The sequence below is a fragment of the Neophocaena asiaeorientalis genome, unplaced genomic scaffold (genome assembly GCF_003031525.2).
Source record: "Neophocaena asiaeorientalis asiaeorientalis breed wild unplaced genomic scaffold, Neophocaena_asiaeorientalis_V1.1 scaffold170, whole genome shotgun sequence".
NCBI classification, from domain to species: domain Eukaryota; kingdom Metazoa; phylum Chordata; class Mammalia; order Artiodactyla; family Phocoenidae; genus Neophocaena; species Neophocaena asiaeorientalis.
The window spans coordinates 273102-296432 of record NW_020172463.1 but is presented as its reverse complement, the minus strand read 5'-3'; the positions used below and the strand labels follow the sequence as shown (position 1 = coordinate 296432).

Sequence of the window (23331 nt, the reverse complement as noted above, 5' to 3'; positions counted from 1 at the left end):
TTTTTTTTTTTTTTGCGGTATGCGGGCCTCTCACTGCTGTGGCCTCTCCCGTTGCGGAGCACAGGCCCCGGACGCGCAGGCTCAGTGGCCATGGCTCACGGGCCTAGCCGCTCCACGGAATGTGGGATCTTCCCGGACCGGGGCACGAACCCGTGTCCCCTGCATCGGCAGGCGGACTCTCAACCACTGTGCCACCAGGGAAGCCCTAGAATGAAGACTTTTGAAGATTCACTTTCACCCTTTTGGAAACGTACTAGGTGTTAGTAGTTTTGCTTGAAGACTCAAGACTTCTAATTATGCTGAGTTTCACATCAGGAATGTAAATCTATCTCCATCTTGAAAGTATGATATTAGTACTTCTTTTTTTGGCATGCCCTTAAGTTTTTATTCTGAGAGAAAAGACAAATTCTGAGGCAGACTGCTTTGCTGACTTCCTCTCTTTGTTCACTTATACTATTAGTTTTATTTTTTTGAACTATACTTTTCATTTCTATTGGAATTGAAGTCCTTTATCTCCAAATAGCTTTTCAACAGAAGAGTCAAAGATATGTAACAAGAATGCTGAGAAAGGTTGAAAAAGTAGAAATGCCTGGGGAAAGAGCGCTAACAAATTTTTTTTTATGAGACACCTGGAATATTCTACGGGCTTCCATCCTCCATATGTGCCCTCTCCTTGCACGAAAGACATAGACAGATGTTCAAAAGTAAAAATTCTAACTGCATTTATATTGTGAGGTAGGCGGCAGAAGGGAGACGGATTATAACACTAGGGAAACCATATTTCTGTTGCTTCCTAACTGATCTAATAAAGACCCATGGGGATATGAACCCCAGGATGGGGTGCTGCCCAGGGTGTGCTCCTTTAAATCTATCTTCAAACTATGAATTAGTAGTATGTCAGTTTCCTATGTTTTAAACATCCACTGATCTACTTTCAGTGGAGAACTGAGGAAGAAATGTAAAGTGAAAATTTCCCTGATAAAGTGGCAAGGCAACCATGACATCACAGAGAAAACTGTGAAATGAGAAGAACATGGTGCGAAGCAGCAGGTCCTTACCCGCAAAGGTGCAGCTTCCCAAAGTGCACGACCTCCCTCCTCCAGCCCTGGGTGGTCCCCGCGTAGTAGGTGCTGCTCGGGTGGTGCTCCGTGGAGCACAAAGAGCTGACATGGCTGCTGCTGTGGTAGCAGAGGGGGAGCAGCAGGTGCCAGGTCGCCCCAAAGTCCCTGGAAAATTCCAGTCTGACCGGATCAGCAGAGGAGCTATCAGTTGAGCATCCGACATTGATCTTGGTGAAGAAGAAAAAATGATACAAATTACCTCAGAGCAACAAGTCTTGAAATGATTCACCACTTCATTATTTTCTCGAGAGTCCATTTTCCTGGGAACTGTCTTGCTGAAATACTCAACACCATGAAATTCTGTTTTGCCTGAGTAATACTGCATATTACTTTTAAATAACACTTTTTCATAAAGAACCTCAAAGGGCCTCATGAAAAATTTACTTTCCCTCATTTCATAAAAAGCTAGGAAGTGAACAAGGCAGAGGTTGGCATGGAATTCCAAATTTTACCTTTAGCCCACTTGCACTGCCAAGCCAAGCAAATTGTAATGAAAAGACTGCTTCCCTAATTCTAACCATTAGCTTTTTTTTTCAGACTGCTGGATGGAAAGAAGACCTTCTACTTTCCTTCCTGTGATACCTTCAAATAATCCCCAAAGTACTGCACATGGAGAATCTTCAGTATGTTTTCAGTCTTAAAACAGAACAAAATATAATTATTGTCACTATTTCCCTGGCACAGGGAGAATATTCTCAGAAAGACCTTTTTAACCATTAGGGAAATAACTACTACATTCCTTTTTCATACTTTCAAGTGAATTAAACTAAAACTTAAATAAAGCATGTGATTCTTTCTATGAAAAATATTTTCCCACTTCCAATCGGGGTCAACATTTTCTTGCTGTCAGAGCAACCAGATATATTTATATAATATTTGTTGTTGTTGAACTTACTCCTCTTACCTTATGATGAGTAAACTATTGACATTTGATAAACTTTTCAGCTATAGGCATTTGTCTCTACCTAGATTCTTCTGATAACAGAACTCTTGAAAGGGCCACAGGGATTACTTTTTATTAACATTTAAAGCATAAATGTTAGAAAATATAACAGAAGGTTATATAAGTAACTTAAAATAAGATCAGAAAATATAACAGAAAGCTTAAAATAGAGAATAATTTCTCCACTAAGGCATCATTTGGTCTCTGACTTTAAGATGAAAGGAACAACTCTAATTTAGAGGATGCAGTTAATCTAGAGCAAATATTCAAGATTTTTGTTGATGAAATTAGGCACTGTCCAATGGTTGGTATAGATTTCAGCTATGAAACAAGTATCTTCAAAAGTTAATGCGGTGGGGGGTGGGGGCTTCCCTGGTGGCACAGTGGCTGAGAGTCTGCCTGCCGATGCAGGGGACATGGGTTCGTGCCCCGGTCTGGGAAGATCCCACATGCTGCAGAGCGGCTGGGCCCGTGAGCCATGGCCGCTGAGCCTGCGTGTCCGGAGCCTGTGCTCCGCGACGGGAGAGGCCACAGCAGTGACAGGCCCACGTACCGCAAAAACAAAAACAAAAACAACAACAACAACAAAAATGTTAATGGGGGGCTTCCCTGGTGGCGCAGTGCTTGAGAGTCCACCTGCCGATGCAGGGGACATGGGTTCGTGCCCCGGTCTGGGAAGATCCCACATGCTGCAGAGCGGCTGGGCCCGTGAGCCATGGCCGCTGAGCCTGTGCGTCCGGAGCCTGTGCTCCACAACGGGAGAGGCCACAACAGTGAGAGGCCTGCGTACCACAAAAAAAAAAAAAAAAATTAATGGGGCCCTCCCAGAAGGCCTTGGGGCACAGCGGTCCCGCCCCTTGTGCCCAGAACGGAGCCCACGTTTCCACAGAGCTGGAACTCCTGGCTCGGGGTCTCTTCCCTCCACCGACACTGAACTGCCCCGGAGCCTGAGGGGAGGGCGGCCTCACTGAGGCTGCCGGCCCTGGAGGGGCCCCAGCAGCCGAAGCCGCGACAGTCCTGGGGACCGCGGGCTGGATCAGTCATCCTGGGTAAAGCCAGCTGCCATGTCATGAGGACACTCGAGCAGCCCTCAGGAGAGATCCATGTGGCAAGGAACTGAGGCCTCCTACCTACAACCGCGTGAGACATGAAAAAATGTTCAACATCAAGAATTATTAGAGACATGCAAATTTAAACTACAAAAAGGTATCACCTCACACAAGTCTAAATTGCCATCAGAAAAAAATGTCTGCAAACAATAAATGATGAATGGGTTTCTGAGAATGGGTACCCTCCTATGCTGTTGCTGGGATGTAAACTGGTAACAGCCACTAATCAGAACAGAATGAAGGTGCCTTTAAAAGGTAACAATTGAGCTACCATATGATCCTGCCGAACCACTAATGGGCCTATAACCCGAGAAGACCAGAATTCAGAAAGACACAGGCACCCAAACGTGCACTGCAGCGATATTTACAATAGCCAGACATGGATGCAACCAAAATGTCCATCTACAGATGAATGGGCAAAGAAGAAGTGGTCCATGTACACAATGGAATATTAGCCACGGAAAAGATGAAACAATGCCATTTGCAGCACCACAGATGAGCCTAGAGGTAATCATACTACACAAAGTCAGTCAGAAAAAGAAAGACAATATCCGATGATATCATTTACTAGTGTTATCTAAAAAGTGATACCCATGAACATATTTCCACAGAGAAAGGCCCATACAGACTTAGAAAAAGGTGAAAGGAATGGAAAAATTAGGATGTTGGGGTTAACATGCATTTAATAATTCATATAAAATATATAATCAAGAAGGACCTACTGGATGCCAAGGGAGGTCTACTCAACGCTCTGTTAATGACCAACATGGGAAAGAGTCTAAACCTGATTAGATATATGTATACGTATGAATGAACCAGATTCTGTACACCTAGAACAAACACAACATTGTAATCAAATTTATTCCGATAAGAAATAAAAATTAAATTAAACAAGAAAAAGAAAAAAAAAAGTTAATGGGAATTCCCTGGCAGTCCAGTGGTTAGGACTCCATGCTACCACTGCAGGGGGCATGGGTTCTATCCCTGGTTGGGGAACTAAGATCCCTCATGCCATGTGGCGTGGCCAAAAAAAAAAAAGTTAATACTATTGAACCCTAGCACAATGTACCTTTGGTTCTGCTGATTTTATCTAAGATTTTGAAATATATAAATGTTTTTCTTTTATACATTATTAGTTTGCTGTCTTGAAAAATATAAGGAGTCTGTGAATATTAATGAAATACCCAGAAATTATAAGAAACAGTATAGTATTATTTTATCTGTAAAATTCATGACACCATGATAAATATTATATAAACGTGCTGGCATGGTATAGTTACATTGACCTGGATCCTAAGTAATATATAAAAATTGTGACTATAATAATACTAGAATAGTATGGTCCTTTTCATTTTTTTAATGTTTGAAATAATCTATTTTGACAATTTCCCATTGTAGTAGGTGAGGAGATTATGTCATAAATAAAGGACCAAAATTCAGAAATAAACCTTAGTAGAACAATTGGTTCTGCTAATAAAAGTGAATTATGATGTAAAATCTCTTTTGTCCTTGCACAAAAATGGGAAGTCATAATGCATGAAATCATCTGAGATTTTCCTCCTCTTTCCTACCTTTTGTTCAAGATAAAATTTAAAGCATTTCTAATAGAACAAAATCAAGTACCTCAAATTGTATGATGGTGTTCTCATTCACATTCAGGTCACGAGTAGTAATGGAATGCTCACCAACTTCATTTGAAACAAACACCATAGCTGAATCTTCCTCGCTGTTATACAAGAAAACAACAAGGAATCCATTTAGGCAAAAGATCATTGTGACCTGTATAGAGCAGGGGTTTTATTTTTACCTTCTCAATTAAGTACTTACGGTGCTCCTTTGGAAGAATATGGGCAATAAAGACCAATGTTACCACCAGGGTAGAAAAACCAATTGTCTTCTCTGGGCCCAAAGTCAAAAGTATCTAGAAGCATCACAGGGTTGTTTAAATTATTTCCATCGATGATGAAGTCATCAACAATCCAGATTTCTTCTTTCTTACCTAAGGCATTTTTGGATAAAGCAAGTTTTTTCAATGGTGAAAATCAGGTGGACATTTTTGCTCATTGGAAGAAAGTAAAGGACAGAAGGTACTCAGTAACAACCGATTAAGCACAAACTATGTAAGTGTGTTTACACGGATTAAAGTGTGAAAAAATTAAGCTTTCAGTGCTATTAAATTGACATTGCATGGAGCAGCTTCACTAATTTCAGAAGGCTGGTAAGAGTCTGCTGCCCTTCCCGTCACAGCGGTGCTATGGACCCTCCACCACAAGAGTGGGCTTTGAGTTATGCTTTCACGGTTTAGGGGACTCTGTAAGATACCGGAATCTGTGAGGATGGGTGGTCAGCCTGTGGATTTAGTACTGAGTTACACTAACTAGTCTATTCATGGAGTAACTCAGGACTTTTTAGAGTCAACCGATGACTTAGAATCATGCTTCCTTCAGGCTGAAGGATCATGGCCATTATAACACTGGCTTGATGCACAATTTTATTTAGGTGTTAAAAACTACACAGAAGAAAATATTCTGTGTTATATAATACTTTATTTTCCCCTTAAAGCGTTTCAAAACTTGTATGTTTAGTTGAAGATATGTGGGAACATACAGAAAACTAGGAAAATCACTCCTTAGGCTGTCAGAATTTGACTCAGCGACTTAGGCAGGGTGTTTAAGGAAGATATTACTGAGCAGATAAGAAGGGTGAGCTCAGTGCTTTTGTAAAGCATTGCTTGGATTTAACTGGAAACAAGGTGATAAGACCATACCAAGCAGAAACAAGATTCCTCAAGGATGCTTTTTCACTGATTCCTACTTTTAGTAGAATTCTTACAAAATATAAAAAAGGATCTGTAAATAGGAGCCCGTGGAAACAACCTGATGGTTTAAATGAAGTCACATGTGCCTCTCCCTCTCTAATCCTATCACTGTTCTAATCCTAGTAGCTTTCTTCCCTTTTCTTATTTTGGAAGCAGTTGGTGAAAACAATGAAGAACAATTGGTGAGCATTCCAAACATAACGTGAAGACAACTATCCTCTGGACTGTGAAACTGGTTGCATTTCTTTCTTTTTTTTTTTTTTTTTGGCGGTACGCGGGCCTCTCACTGTTGTGGCCTCTCCCGTTGCGGAGCACAGGCTCTGGACGCCATGGCTCACGGGCCTAGCCGCTCTGTGGCAGGTGGGATCTTCCCAGACCGGGGCACGAACCCGTGTCCCCTGCATCAGCAGGCGGACTCTCAACCACTGCGCCACCAGGGAAGCCCAGGTTGCATTTCTTTTTTGGACTTTTCCTCAGTGATTATACAAGATTATTTTTTCTGTTCACGGTAAATTAAAATTATTTTTTGACTTACTAGTTATAAAGGAAATATTCAGGTTAAATTTTAGAGATGGAAATACATTTTTCTTATCCATTTCTGTGTTACCTCTGTAAAGAATCTGCTTAATATGATGTCTCTGTGCTTACTTAGGCCATTAAATGCATAATTTGGTAGAGTCTGGTCCTTTATAATCAGTAGTTAGTAGAATTACAGGAAGCAACAAAACATTATAAATTTGTAAAATCCTTCTCTGTAACCACCATTTGAAAATACTGTTAAATTATACATTCACGTTAGCTTATCACTGAGGCAAGTGTATGTGATAAGAATATTTTATCTCAGGCACTATCTGCTTTGTGTCAGTTCCTCTCACTTTGTCACGGCTTTTACTGTAATGCTGTTCTCTCTCACTAATGAAGTGCCATACTCAGAAGAACTATGGGGACTTCCCTGGTGGTCCAGTGGTAAAGAATCCACCTTCCAATGCAGGGGACACGGGTTCGATCCCTGGTTGGGGAACTAGGTTCCCACATGCCGCGGGGCAGCTAAGCCCATGTGCCACGACTACCGAGCTCGCGTGCCTCAACTAGAGATCCCATGTGCCGCAAACTACAGAGCCCATGTGCTCTGGAACCCGCGTGCCACAACTAGAGAGAGAAAACCCGCACGCCACAATTAGAGCGCGCCACAATGAAAGATCCCACGTGCCGCAACTAAGACCCGAGGCAGCCAAAAAAAAAACCCCCCCAAAACAAAAACATTAAAAAAAAGAAGAACTATGTATTCCTAAATGAATTCAGTAAAAAATGTAGTTACAACTGATGAATACCTAATGGTAAAGCTGGATTAAATTTTAAAAACCTTTGCTCTGTGACAGGATTTAGCTGTATTTACATCAAGAGAACTTAGGAGTCAAGCCCGAAGATAATACATAGTCAAGTATGAAGATAAAGATATATAAAGCTAAATATTCCTTGAGACTCCTCAAAAGCGAAGCATGTAAAAGGTGCTGTGGATAGCGAAGCCACTCAGCTGACAAACGCTTCCTCCATACCTTAGGAGCAAGCATGCTGACGTGCAGCAGTCAGTTGTGATCATAGGAGAACATGTGCATCCTTACCATTGTTATAAGGTTGCCAGAGTCTGAACCTTGTAGCGTTGGTTTGGGCAGTGTATGGCAAGGGAACATTAATGAAAAGTATGTTGGTCATTTGAGGAAAGTAAAATTCATCCATCAGGTGCCAGGTGATTCCCCCATTGGCGGAGAATTGTAATAGAATAGAGTGAGACCTCTCTGGGGTACCTAGAAAGAAGGTAACAGAGGCATGAACACATCATTATAAAAATGGGGAGATGGTATGATCTTAGACTATTTTTTTTTTGCATTGATGCATAAGCTGACTTATATTCACATAGACACCTTAGAGTCCAAATGCTTCTGAGGCAACTTAAAGTGATGATAGGTTGGGATTTCTGTATAAATAGATCTCAAAACACACACCAAATCTTGCATTTTCACAGAATAGTATCTCCCTCTTTTTCTTAAATATGAACACATATCTTTTTGTATTTCATTTAGGAAATATTACATCAAAAATTTTTGATTCTATAGGCATCACAGTTCTACAAAGGGCCAAATATTTAAATCTCAGAATACACAGAAAATCTACTTGAGAATTTATTATATCCAAATGGCATTATTTGTCAAGAAAATTAGTCAGTTAATATGAAAGGTCAGAACGACAGAGTTGACTTTTGGGTCACTGTTCACATCTGTGAAAGAAAATCCCAAGTTTCCATAAGTTAAATTTTTTAAATTTAAATTTCTTACGGCTAGAAAGAAGTGGTGGAAAAAAGACTCAGGGACGTGATGATAAATTTAACTACCACAGGACTAGTATGATTACTACATCTGTATGAAATTATAAAACAAGTAGTTATCTTACCCTTATATTAAAAGGCATATATATTATAGAACATTTGTGAACACTATGTACTCAAATTTATGTTAGCTCTCCCATATAACAAAATTTATAGGCCTCAAATCTGTTACTTCTCTGTGGAGGAGGAATTATAAATGGGGAAATTTGCTTGAAGGGAAATAGTGAATTCATACTCATAGAAATGGCTTACCTTTTGCTATAAATCGAAGTGAAAACTGGACATACATTGTATTGGTACAGTCTAGATCTCTTGAAATGAGCATCCTTAGTCCTTCCTGTAAACAAAAACACATATGTTAGGCCATCTTCTTTCATTTGCAAAATTATTTTCCTTTGATTTTATACATCTAACTTACATTAGCTAAATGATACATAATGATCAAGAAGCAATATTTGGTCCAGTTTGGAAGGAAAAATTGATCATTTCCCCTTTCAATGGCTTTCATTCCCTATGCCTAAATAACAATATTTCATTGTCTCAACTCCAAGTCACACTTTGCTGTGACTTATAGAAAGCAGTGCAAGAATGACAGCATTACATATCTACAGGCCTTTTTAAAAAACAGCCTCCTTTGATCACAGCATGTTGTGAGAGGAATAACGAGGAAACAGACGGAAAATGTGCCAAGTGCTCCTGCTGGAAGCTGGGAGCTAATAGGTAACTTTTTCAGGGTTCCATAGAGTCTTAGGAACTTACTCATTTGCGTGCTGTGACGGCCCTGGGAAGCTCTCATTCAGGCTGACACAACACCCTCCAGTTGGTCAAGTTAAATAAGGCATGACTAAGCAAGTCCCCAAGCCCGGGCTGGAACCATTCATGCAGAGAAGCCAAGGAAGGCGGAAAGTGATCATATTGGCTTTAGTAATTTTTTCTGCTAATTATTTCTGGCTGCCTGGGATTGACAGCTCCATAACTTGTTTTCTCCATGTGTACACAGGGTTGCGGTGACAGCCAGTAAAACAGAACTTCACTATGCAGATGTCCTAGGTACAAACAGGCCTTCCGGTTTCTCAGGTCTGACTCTGAATGAAGTGGCTCTTTGGTGGTGTGGGGCTGTGTGATACTGAGTGGACACTGTCTATCGATTTCTTAATTATCAACTAACAAATACCAAATGGAATCTTAGGTAGAGAAAGCAAATCTTCCTCTTCTTCTTAACATTCATTATAGAGTACATTCTTCAATAGCTGAAAATTTTAAAATAGGACTGATTTTGTAATAGTAACCATATATTGAGTGCCTACAACATGCTGGGTTCTAAAAGAACCACTTTACTCCTTTAAGAAGCACCTATCACTCCTAAGGGAAATATATTATTATCTTCCTGTTGCAGATAAGGAAACAAAATCTGAGAGGGACAGTAACTTACCCAAGATTGCAAACGTGAGGATAGCAGGATTTGAACTTAGATATGTCAGATTCTGAAACTTATCCTCCACCCTTTAAGATACCATTATTTTGTTTATTAAATTATTTTTTGGTTTGGGGAAAGATATCCAGCTAATGTTAAATTTAGAATTTGAGAATTATTTGATATGGTAATGAAAAAGCAACTGCATTTATACCCATCCTTGAACTTCACAAAGCATAGATTCAAACTTCCTGGATTAAAGGCTGCTGTGTAAAAGCCTTATATTTCCAGTCTTATTTTTCTTTTATCATAACTCACTGCCCTGCTCAGTCCCTGATGCTTGATCACTGCACGTCTTTATGTCCTTACCCTCTGCCTCATACACTTACAAACAGAAGGCCTTGGATGTTTTTACAGCTTGGCGCCATGTAGAGGTTAAGCTTATGGGGAAAGGTCACTTCTTCATCTTATCAATACAGTGAAAAAGCTTTGAGGTGGGTAGTTAATAGATCCAGTTCATAAATATCCCTTGACAACGTCAAGATAAAGGAATATGATTATTCTTCCCCCTTGATTATGGAATGTGAGTATAAAATTGTTGCCATAGGTCAATATAAGTCAGCCATAAAAGAACCCATTTTATAGCGTATCTTGTAGGAGCAATTTTTTAAAAATTTATTTATTTTATTTATTTTTGGCTGCATCGGGTCTTAGTTGCGGCACACACAACCTTTGTTGAGGCAGGTGGGATCTTTCATTGTGGTGTGTGGGCTTCTCTCTACTTGTGGCGTGCGGGTTTTCTCTTCTCTAGTTGTGGTGCGCAGGCTCCAGGGTGTGTGGGCTCTGTAGTTGTGGTGCGTGGGTTCTAGTTGAGGTGCGCAAGCTCAGTAGCTGTGGCCCGCGGGCTTAGTTGCCCTGCAGCATGTGGGATCTTAGTTCGCTGACCAGGGATCGAACCTGTGTCTCCTGCATTATAAGGCAGATCCTGCATTATAAGGCCAAGGGAAGTCCCTTGTAGGAGAAATTTTGTTGAAAGTTGGCATGATCTGTAATTATGAAAGTATCTTTCTTTCATATTTAAAATTTTGTTTATAGTTAAGCACTTGATATTGATAATTGCCCAGTGGAACTGTCATGCCCAGCTTCTGCATATATTCTAGTTCATACAGATGTTTTTTTTCTCATCCTCTTCCAGATTCAGTAATCCATTGTGCTAAAAGTGAAGTTATTTTAATAGTGGATAGCACTCCTGAATCTATAAACATTAAAAAGAGCCTATCATTTCCTTTTTCACAAAAGAATGCCTTTCTAGGTCAAACTACAACCTACTGAATGGCACACGCTGAGCCCTCTCTGTATCTTGCAGAGCTGATAGATAATATGTCCAACACATATAATGCTTGGCTGCCCTTGCATTTGGATGGCTACAGGGAACATATAAAAGACTATATGTCTTCCTTGTTTATAGGACCTAGAGACCAGTTTAATTCTACTGCTTAAAATGTTATCAGGTAAAGATATTTGAATCACAGGACTTTATCTTTTTTGGTCTTGTCAACTGCTTCAAGTAGATAGTGGTAATGAGAGCTAAAGTCTCAGACAAGACTTAAAAACATACACACACAAAAACAGAAGATTCCACCCCGAAATGTCCTGCCTCAATTTTTTTTGGCCCCTTATAGCACTCAGGGACTTATAAATCTCTCTGAACCTTAAAGTGCTTTTTCTATCTCATCTAAAACTTGAGAAGAATTCTGGATTCAAACAAGGACGATAGTCAGCATCTATTAGCTATAATTGAAAAAGTTCCAGGGTGTCTAATTTTCTAACTGTTAGGTGTTAATTATTAAGGACGTACAGAAACCCATGCAGATTTTTGTTAAAGATTTCATTTGCACACCTAGATTAGCCGATTTCCCCAGCTGAGTGAGACAGGATGTAGCATGTATTCACATATGAAGATGTGCCAGCTCAGCACTGTTTCACACAGTTGCTTACCAACCCTCTAACCAACATCTAGGTTGAAATACAAAAAATACACTAATGATGTTTGAGAATGTTATTTAACTTGGCTTAAATGTTTGGTTTTCTTAAAGTCACCAAATGGTTGTATTGGTAGGAGGAAAAGAAAGAAAGTGAAAGGAAAAAGCAAAGACCATCCGTAAAATCAATTAAAAAATATTCTAAGTTAGATACTTAATTACACATAAAATGCTACATTCTAGAAGTAGTATATATATAATTTTTACATATATAATTCCAGCAGAGAGTAAAGAAGGTCTGATTACCAAAGCAAAGGAAAAATTTTATGCCTAAGTGATCATAAAAAGTGACTGCAGTGAATATAAGAGGAAACATTTTTTGTTGTTGTTGACATGAGCATATTCATGTTCCTTAAGGAACCTTTTTTACTGAAATATAAATTACATAAAGGAAAGTATCAAATTATGATGGAATTATCACAAAGTAACACAGCTATGTAATTTCCATACAACTCAGGAAACAGAACATTACCAGCAGTCCAGATGGCCCCTAATTCTCTCTTCCAATTTATACCTCATTTTCTTCTGCCCAAACCACCACTATCCTGACTTCTAAAACCATGATATGTCCTAGAAGACAATAACTGTATATAAAATAATACATCATCTGAACAGAAATGCATGTGTGTGGAGCAGTGAGTGAAGTAGGGAATTCAGTGGTAGTGAAGAAGAATCTTATCTGACCCCTTTAAAAATGAGCGATGTTCCAGATTTGATGGTTTCACCATTCAGATTCCCCCTCTCTGCACCATATACTTCAGGCCAAAGGTCGGGATGTAAGTTCCCGTTGAAATCATCTTTAAGAATCGAGGGCAGAGGAACGACAGGAACACAGTAGGTTCCACCAAAGCCCCGGTCACACCTAAGAAAAAAATGAGCGGAGAAAAGGAATTATCTGTCGTGAGATCAAGAAGCCATCTTTAACTCTGCATTACAAAGAAAGAATCTGCCAGTTTTATTAACTTACACACAGCGTCCGGCATCACAAATCCCTCGTCCTGAGCACATCCAAGGGCACCCCGAGGCCAGCACAACGTTATCAATAGCCCAGGAGTCAGCCCCCATGGTGTAGTTGGCTTGGATCCATCTGAACCGGGTCCTGGGAGAGCTAAACAAAAACAAACAAACAAAAGAAAACGACCAAAAAAAAAAAAAAAAACAAACCACACTTGGTTTGAATGGCAACCTTCAAAGCACAAAAACATTTATTTTAATTTTTTCCCTTTAAAGTGCCCTCTCTGGGTTCCAGTTCCCTCTTTATTTGAGACACTTCGTTTTCATACCAAGTAATGGATGTTGTTTACTCTTGACCCACAAACAGGAGAGTAGAAAACATGCTTTAAAAATATTTCTTTCATACAAGAGCCTCTGAACACATGTGAGATGGGAGAGTTACTTTGAACTATCAATTTATTCTGTGTTTGAACTACATGCAGAACCTTAGTTTTTGCTTTCAGGCTTTTACTACTTTTCAGTACTGGGAAAGAGACTGAGGATGATAACCATGAGTATAAGTTGGAATCTTACAAAGGTCTTGCCATGAGGTCTCTGTTCTACTGCTCTCTAAATGGTTTCTGAGGTAGTAAATGTGAAGCCCTATCCAACCTCTGCCTCTATTTTGGTTCCTGAGGGCCTGGCTCCCTTAAAGGTGAAAACTAGAATGATGTGATGTACTCCCATGTTTTTTTATTATATTTGCAATCTGTTATTTGGAATATACTGTCAGAAGACCACTTTATCCAGAAATATGTGCAGCCTTACCAAACAGCAGTCTCTCATTTAGGAACAGATTGCACAGTAGAAATGTGTTAGTTATTTGGAAAGTAGAACACAGCTGACTTGAAGTGGAATTTCAACAGTAAAATCTCAAGTGCTATAGTTTCCCCTACACAAGTTCTCCTTCAATGCAACACAGCTGCCAGCATGGTGGCTCTGAAACAGAAATCTAGTCACATCAACACTCAGCTTAACACCCTTGAAATGGTTCCCCAACACATGCAATGTCAAGGCCAAACCTCTAATAAATACACGGCCCCTTCATCGTCTGCCCTCTGCCCTTGCCTCATCTTCCCCTATTGCCTCACAATTATACTCTGATAGCATGGAATCCTTGCACTTCCCCATAAACTCTTGTTTCTTCTGGCCTCTGGGATTCTATTTCGGTTTACAACAGCACATATGCCCCTCCTCCCCAACGAGCGCTTTTCACTCAGACAAGCTCTACTCACTTATTTAGACTCAGCTCAGACATCAGTTCCTCCAGAAATCTCCCTCCGATCTCCCCAAACTGAGTTAGGTAGTATCTCCCTGTGTTTCAATAATACCATTGGGTTTTGCTTCTGCTATCATTTTATAAGATAACTATTTAGATACCTGTTACCCTAAATAATGTATTTGGATCCTGGCATCAACTTATTCATTTTGTGTCAGAGACCTAAAACGTAATAGATATTCAATAAATGTTTGTTGAATAAAAATAAAGTGAATAAATGAGCTACAAGTTAGCACTCTTTAAAGCTCTGGGGTCCACAGGAAACTATTTTGGGTTATATACTAAAACGCTTTGATTTCCTGTGTTTTTTTTTTTTGTGGTTCGCGGGCCTCTCACTGCTGTGGCCTCTCCCGTTGCGGAGCACAGGCTCCTGACGCGCAGGCTCAGCGGACATGGCTCACGGACCCAGCAGCTCCACGGCATGTGGAATCTTCTTGGACCGGGGCACGAACCAGTGTCCCCTGCATCGGCAGGCGGACTCTCAACCACTGCGCCACCAGGGAAGCCCTGTGTTTGTTTTTTTCCTGCCACTTGTTTGTGCCTCTCTGAATCCAAATTGAACCAGGAAAATGGAAACCACTGTAAATATTTAACACAGAGGGAATTTAACACAAGGAATTGGATGCACAGTTCATGGCAGAGCATGGGGGCAGTGAGGAAACCGGAGTTTAACAAGTCAGGAAGCACTACAAGTCCAAAGATGGAGGGACACAAGAGGAGATGAGGTTAGTGCCCAGGGGCCAGTGTCACATGGAAGGACATCTCGGGGGAGCTAGAGCTGCTGAAGTTGGCCAAGATACACTTGAGATAGAAAGGGAGGGGAAGGAACACCCTGGTTTAACTTTATTTCCACCCTCCAATTTCTTGCCAGTATCTGCTACTCTCTAAATCTATCAGGAAGCCAGCAAACACATGCAGCTGGCAATGCAGCTTACAGAGGACAATTTGCCTACAATTCAGAGCAGAGCAGTGGAAGGGAGATACAGGGATGTGCGGGGAGCAGCCCCAGGAGGGTACAATCTCTACCACCCACCATAGTACACATTGGTTCCTAGAAAGATCCCCAAATCATGCAAATGCCTAAACCACAAAAGTGGGAGCCTGCTGTAAGCCCTAATATAACACCTGAATGTGATCTGAAATACTGTGGAGGGAAAGAAAGATGTAAAAGGATATGAGCATCCCAAAAGAATGAACCTTTTACTCTTATTCTGGTACTGAGATTTAAAAAAACCCAAACAGGGGCTTCTCTGGTGGCGCAGTGGTTGAGAGTCCGCCTGCCGATGCAGGGGACACGGGTTCGTGCCCTGGTCTGGGAAGATCCCACATGCCACGGAGCGGCTGGGCCCGTGAGCCATGGCCGCTGAGCCCGTGCGTCCGGAGCCTGTGCTCCGCAACGGGAGAGGCCGCAACGGTGAGAGGCCCGCGTACCGCAAAAAAAACAAAAACAAAAACAAAAAAACCCAAACAACTAAGGATACTCTTCCACATGTGATGATTTCACAAACTGCTTCATGTGGATAAGTATCAGTCTGGTTATTGGGTAGATATTTGTTTTTACAACAGTTTAAAAACTGAATCTGGTGGGCAGCCTTCACCTTGCTGAAGAACAGAAAAGTTCAGCCTTGGGAAACTCTCGGAACTCTTAACCACATTTAAAAATTGTTACCCAAGCACCTTGAACTTTTCTTTCCCCCCGGTATACTCCATGCATGATTATCATGAGAGAGTAATAGAATTGCCAAGTGGCATCATAATTATTTTCCAGTTAGGTGATAGAAACCTGAAGTTCTGACATGTAGCCAAATGACAATTCTCACATGGTGGAGAGTGGAAGGTAGACAGTGATCCGCTTCCAATTCTGGAATCTCTCGGAGGTGTAAACTGAACTTTCTGTGTAGTGCAGACAGCCAATGGTTGGAGGAACACACTCTTCGGTGACAAGATGCCAGTCCCTGCCATTGTTCAGAGAATACTGGAGCTGTATACCGTGGGAGTCGCTAAAGGGCTTACTACAGCCCATGCTCATTTCAAACTGCAAGAAAGTCGATGCTGACACATGAAAGTCCCAGGTCTCAGCATAACGAGGTTTTCCTACAAAAAAGGAAAAGTTTAATAGCAGCACATAATTGTGCTCTTTTCTTATTTGGTGTTTCTGCTCATCATGCTTTCAGCGGCAAACAAAAATCATGGCTTATCTATAGTGTCTCACACGTGCTTTGGCTTTTCATCTCACGTTGACTATTTTTATCTAGTTAGCATAGACTCAGAAATATGGAAGGCTGCTAACTTGAAAAGCTTTACCATCTTGAGACAGGCTAATAGAGAGTCTGAAAATTGTAATTCTGCAAATTATGAAACATGGGAATGTTTTCAGATAGGTACTTTTGCCCCACTTTTAAGAAACCTTAGTCATATTATGCATGCCATGAAAGACAGTTCCTGCAAAAACTGTTATTGGGTTCACCAAGTTACATTAAAGGACAACACAGGTCTTTACTTCCAAGAGCCCCCCTCAGTACAGGCAGTTATGCACACAGTTTTGCATTAGAGAATCTGCTTTTGGGTTTTAGTTAATTTAATCCTCCAGTTAATTAAATATTCTCCCTTTATCTGGTGAAAATGTATACCTATGTTTTCAGTGAATATCAGAGCAGTATCCATAGAGAGACAGTCAGTATTGACTTGACCTCCTTGGATTCGATACCAGTTGGCTTGCAAATCTAAAGAGCCATCAAATTTGTCTTGAAACCCAGTTTGAGAGCTGTCATTCATTCCTATAAGGACATCATCCAAGGCCCACTGGGCTGAATGCTTCCCTGAAATCAGATGAATAAAGGCAGTTAGAGACGGTTCATTATATAGCAATATGAATATCTTTATGACTGTGGCTTTAAATCAAATTATCTAGAAATTGACAGCAAATTAAGAAACACACAGTACAACACGGCTTTAACTGGATGATCTAAATGCTACCAGGAAACTTGGAGTGAGCAGTAACTTGCCATGTTGCGGTTGCCACCATCGAAAAGCTGTTGCAGGTGTCTTTGCCTCTCGTGGAAGGTCGATGGAAATGATCTGTGGTTCCAGAAATGACATGAAGTCCAACTCTCGAAGCAAATGCCAGAGTATCCCATTGTCATTTGAATATTGAACAACAAGCCCTGAGTTAAAAGACATAAATCCAGTTACTTAGACAGCTCTCCTGAAGGCAAAAAAGGCAAGGAACAGTATTATTTGAAATGGCAAGACTGCAGGAGAAACTTCAGATTGCATCTCATAGGATGAGGGCACATTCATCTAACTTCCAAGGAATGAATTAGTAGACCTGAAGGCTCATCAATTTCTTGACAGTTTCTAATGCACTGACTCCTAGGAAGTGGGGGGAAAAAATACATAAGCTCTTTTTAAAGACCACTCAGCTTTGTATGAGTGATGAGTAGGTTGGTAAGGGAGACATAAAAATCCACTCCAGATTACGTATTTGAATTTTAGATTCTGTCCTGAACTTTACAAAGTCTCATATCATTATTATATACTCAGAAAAAATATCTCAATCTCCCAGCACAAAATCAAGAAGTGCTCTTTGCCAACAGTGTACCAGATAGGAAGCACAGCCCAATTTGAAATTCTATTAAGCAGAATAGAATTTTTACTGGCACTTCACACTTTGTCAGACCTTGGTCACTGAAGACTGAATAAAGACAAATTATTAAACAGTAAAGCAGAAGAACTCACTCCCATCCGATGGTTCTACCTTTCTACCTTTCTAGTTCTACCTTTCTTTCTCTGTGTCACCTTTCCCCTTCACTTATCCCTTCTACCCCACCTCCCTCTGCCTGTCACCAGGTGTGATTTAGGGAAATGCATGTTAAAGTTTAAGATACTTCGTGTGCTATTCCTGCTACCTATCCCAGAAAAATTTTTATTTTAAAAGAGGACACAGGGAAAGGGTAATGTTCAATGCAAAGGAAAAAATTGCTAATGATGAAATGGTAGGAATCAACAGGATATATATATGATCATTAGCAATTAATAAAAAAATATATTTTACTTGATGGGGGGGCAGAGGGCTTTCTTGGCATCTATCTGATTGCTATTCTATAACTGTTCCTAAGACTGGCACTGCATATTCATAATTATGACTGGGGATATTGAAGTGCTTTCTGAGTATTCACAGAAATTACGTTCAGTAAAGTTGCATTTGTTATATTAATTTTATTATGTTCTAATCTTTTTGTAATTGCAATAATTCATGGTTCTTAACAATAACTTTTTAGTTTCCTCATTATTGACTAACCAGAACATCTCAATCCCTCTGTCATGTTGCACAGCAAAGAATTTACCAAAATTAAGTTTCAAGAAATAATATGATAAAATATAGAACTAAAAGAAAGCCTTTTAAGGTTAATTGATGTTACATGGAATTACTGTCACCACATCTGACAAGGGGTGATGCCAGAAATAATAATGACTAAGATGCAAAAAAATTGGAAATCTCAGGAGAATTAATCCCACCATATTTAAAATAGAAGAAATCATCGTGTTTGATGAGAGGATAAAAACAGCTCAAAGAATAGGAACTCTCTGGGGAGGCAGTATGCGGTGTATGCGTGTAGACATGCGCAGTTGGAGCTTCAGTGGGTGGAGGTGAGACCCATGTGCTGGAGAAGGGAGAGAACCACACCAAAGATCAGGAAGAACACTGAAGCTAGGCTCTTTCTCATTTTTATTCTAGTCAAGGTGAAGAGCATCTGAGAAAACTCCAGTCTCCAACCCTCGATGTTTTCTCAAAATATAGTTTTTCTTGTAGATATTAATTTGTTTGATATGGTTTATATTTAATAACATAGGGGAGAGAGAAAATGAATAATTTAGATAGTTATCTGGGTGACCTATTTAGAAAGCAGATATAGTACCAAGAAATGAAGCATCACAAGACTAAAATCTCACTGGTGGTCCTTTAGCACCTTCTACTCAAAGTATGGTCCAAGGACCAGTGCCTGTATCACCTGGGAACTGGCTCTACCTGTGGTGTTTTTACATGTCCACAAATTCTTTGACACTCCTGCCATCAAAAGTGAAGCTTAATTCTCTTTTTGAGTGTGGCTGGACTCAGTAACTTGCTTCTAATAGAATATCGTAGAAGCGACAATGTGTGACTTCTGAGAGTAGGCCATAAAAGGCGCTTGCACTTTCTTCCCTGCTCTCTCATGGTTGTCTTTCTCTGAAGAAAGTCAGCTGACAGGTAGTAAGGACACTCAAGCAGCCTATGGCTAGGTCCACTGAAAGAAACAGGCCTCTTGCCAATAGCCATGTAAGTGAGCATCTTGGAAAGAGATCCTCCAGCCCTGGTTGAGTCTTTAGATGACTGCACCGTCTTGGCTTTTATCTTGCATGCAGCCTCATGAGAGGTCTGGAGCCAGATCCACCCAGCAAAGCTGCTCTTGAATTCCTGACTCACAGAAACTAGAAGATAACAGATGTTGCTTTAGGCCACTCAGTTTTGGAATAACTTGTTACGCAGCATACCACCCAAGTCCTACTGAATCAGAATCTGCATTTGAAAGCCTCCTAAAGGATTCAGATGTACACAGGAATATGAGAAACACAGCTCAAGAGGTCCATACTCCATTTGGTTTCTTCTTGCTGCTTTTCTCCTCATTAACTTTTTCAGGAGTGTCACTTATACCTTCAGGCAGCCACAAGATCTACAGAGATGAGGGCCCCAATTCTGCAGGACAATGAAGTGCCTTGCAGATAAGTATGAAAGAATGGAGAAATGCAAGACAGGGAAACAGCAATATCCATATTTTATATCAATCGCTGAGCCTCTTTAGCTGTGTCATCTAAACACTGTCCATCTGAATAAACCAAGCCATCTTAGCTCATCTACTGAGTGTTTAAGGAACATAAAACATTTCCCTTTTTAAATTACAATTTCATCTACAATCTTCCCAGTCTTATTGAAAATAGCCTAATTTTGATTTTAATTCCAAATATGTAAATTGAGGCTTCAGCTTGAGTATGTAAAAAATTGTTACTTTCATCACTAGAAGAGATTTGTTCAAGGATTTAGGCAGATTTACATTTTAACAACCAGTTTTCAATAAAAGACTGAGAAATGCCTGTGGGATGTAAATTACACAGGCAGCAGGGAGTTCAAGAAAATGGCTCAGAGTCGTCGAGAAAAAGTTGTGTTCTTAAAGGAATCCTAAGGGAATAAGCCCAACAGGGCAGACAAGAGCATGTGTCATCAGAGGTTAAGTATAGAGCAGAGCTTCAGGTCAGTAAGTGGATGCTTCCCGCTGTACTCTGGCCAGAGTTGGCCTTTTTTTCTCATATACAAATAGGGGTACGGATTTGTAATTTTCAGAAGAGTCATGCACATATGCACATACACACAGTTGCTACACTGTGCCAACCACAAACTATTTTTAAATAATAATTTTATTACAAGGGTTAAGGACAACATTAAAGTGCTCTACCTCTCCAATCAGCAAGCAATGTCTTGGGACAGGACCCCATCTACCTTTGCATCCCTCAAAGCTCCTGTCTCTGTGTGGGCGGAGAATGTGCTCTAGAAATACTCCTTTGCTTTGAACTACATATTGTTTCTGCAGGGTGATCCTGTAAAAACTTAAATCAGGTTACATCACTACCTGACCTAAAAGCCTCCAATTGGTTTCCCTGACGACAGTGGATTCCGACCCCACCTCCCTACCACGACCAGCAAGGTCCTGCCTGACTGGGCCCCTGTCCCTCACCCCCAAGCACTCCTCGACCTTCACATGCCCCAGGCCACCTGGCTCTCTTTCTGTTCCTCCAATACCACAATTCTTTCCCACCTCGTGGCCTTTGCTGTTTCTTCTGACTGGAAAACTTCCCCTGAGCTCCTCCTGTGCTGGCTCCTTTTCACCCTTTAGATTTCAATTTAAATGTCACTTCCTCAGTGAGGCCCCTCCCAGACCATTCTATCGAAATCTGCATCTCCCCCTGCATAAGTTTACCTTCCATCTCATCAGCTTCTTTATTTCTGTCTAGCCCATCAATCTAACATCTTGCTTATTTCTTTTCTTTACTGTTGATTTTCTGACTCTTACTAGAATGTAAGTTCCCTTAAGGGCAGGGCTTCTGTCTGCTATGCTCATCATTGCCCCACTAGTTCTTCCCATTCTGGCATGTGGTAGTCTGCATGTCTTGTCCCCTTTACCACACACTCTCTTTCCTTCTGCCACATGGCTGGCAACATCCAGAAGCTCCCCAGCAGCTGTTTCATTATCCTGGGTGCTGGAATGAGGACCTCAGATGACCCATGAGGAAAATGCAGCACAAAGGACAAATCCTTTTTGTTTTAACCCACAGAGATTTAGAGGGTTGTTTGTTACTGCAGCATAACCTAGCTCATCATGACTGATGCATCCGTCTTTCAGTGACACTGTATCGGTGCCACCTAGAACTGTGTCTAGCTTAGAGCAGATTCTTAATAAATGTTTGTCAAGAGATTAGGAAATGCAAAATAGTCTATATAAGTTTCTAGACTGCTGCTTCAGTAAACAGATTATCTGGATAATTACTAGACTAAAAGTACTGAGATACTTAGAAAAAGTCATGGAAGCTTTCAGTTACTGATGATATGGCCAAGGACATTTAGAATTGATGAACAGAGCTATTGGTAGCTCTATTGACTAACAGGTACTATAGTGTTTAAGCCAATATGTTTTACATAGTCATGCCTGAGAGAATAACAAACTTAGAAGCTGAAAAATTCTTCATATACTATTTAAGAGATCAATGTTTGGAGGAAAACCTATCTGAGAAGCTCATGGATTTTGTACCAGGAACCAACTCATATGCGGGGTCCCTTAAGGAATCCCGTCATATCTGTAGAGCAACTGAAGGCCACCTATGTATGTTTCAAGCCTTATGAATTTCTTTCAGCACTGAATCATGGAGGCAAAAGATGGTATGGATGCCTAGAGAGAGTAGAGTTCTGGGCAAGGAGAGAGGCAGTGTGCATGGTGGTTAAGGCATAGGCTCTAGAGCCAGCATGAGTGGTTTGACTCCCTGCTTATCTACTTACTGACTGAATGATCTTGGGTAAGTTACTTGACCTCTCTGTGCCTCAGCTTCTACATGTGTAAAATAGGACAAATAATAGTACCTATGGCAAAGAGGTATGGGGAGGATTAAATGCATTAACAGATAAAACACTTGGTACAGTGCCTTGCATATAGTAGGTACTCAGTAAAAGTTCATGTTTATTACTACAAGAACTCTCCTTCCACCAGAGGATTCTAGTACCCTCAGGATGCTTACGGGCGGGAAGCAGAGTATGATCCGCCTTCAGCAATACCCTATGCAAACAAATTCCTAGACCTAAACCGTGCTGAATGTAAAAGTCTCTGCAATTTTGTTTCCTCCCGTGTAAAGTTATAAAGGAACAGGTTTCCCTGTTTACAGGCTTAAGGATCTGGATGAGGAATCTTAGAGACCAAGGCTCTATGTAGTTACCCACTCACTGATGGAGAAGAGAAGAGAAGGAATGATTTAAGGTAGTGTATCAGTTTACAAAATCCCGGCCAAACTTTGGGAGGAGAAAGAACTAATTTGCTAGTAGTAACTGTAATTTCTATGGAAATATAGCAGCTTACCTTCATTTCTAGCTCGTGGTTTGATGCAGGTAATCCCTGAAGTTTTGCTTCCAATTTGTATATAAAACTGAACGAGTCTGGGGGAAAAAATCCCAAAACACTTCAGTTTACTTACAAATAGATGAGCTCAGAAGAGATTTAGCCCTTTGTATTTTGACACATTAAAAAGTAAAACTCCTATAATTCTTAGGTACTACTTTTAAATTCGAAGGGCATATGACAAACAGAAACTACAAAGATTATATAGTAAGTTAATTCTGTAACCATTTGAAAAAGTTAATTAATATGACCATTAATTTTATTCTGGAATAATTACTGAAACAAAAGGAAACAGTTTAATTCCACTTCATTGTGACAGTCTCATATGATTTAATGAAATCACTGAAATGGGAATTCCTTTAAATTGAGAAGATACTATCCTTGGAAACTCAAGAGGAAAAATCTAACATTAAAAAGTTGAATGCTGGGACCTCCCTGGTGGTGCAGTGGTTAAGAATCTGCCTGCCAATGCAGGGGACACGGGTTCAATCCCTGGTCCAGGAAGATCCCACATGCTGCGGAGCAACTAAGTCTGT

The 23331-nt window shown here is 40.5% G+C and overlaps 1 protein-coding gene across 1 annotated transcript in view; it reads right to left on the bottom strand.

Moving 5' to 3' along the window:
- Positions 1-23331, bottom strand: part of RELN (reelin) — a 360093-nt gene that overhangs the window by 67001 nt on the left and 269761 nt on the right. Inside the window, exons 29-39 of the mRNA XM_024738082.1 lie at positions 22757-22833; positions 17108-17266; positions 16733-16921; positions 15923-16196; positions 12798-12938; positions 12515-12692; positions 8627-8711; positions 7614-7796; positions 5001-5172; positions 4797-4899; positions 1059-1288 (exon numbers count right to left, since the gene is read on the bottom strand). Coding sequence (XP_024593850.1) covers positions 1059-1288; positions 4797-4899; positions 5001-5172; positions 7614-7796; positions 8627-8711; positions 12515-12692; positions 12798-12938; positions 15923-16196; positions 16733-16921; positions 17108-17266; positions 22757-22833 — 1791 coding nt within the window. The remainder of the gene's footprint in view (positions 1-1058; positions 1289-4796; positions 4900-5000; positions 5173-7613; positions 7797-8626; positions 8712-12514; positions 12693-12797; positions 12939-15922; positions 16197-16732; positions 16922-17107; positions 17267-22756; positions 22834-23331) is intronic.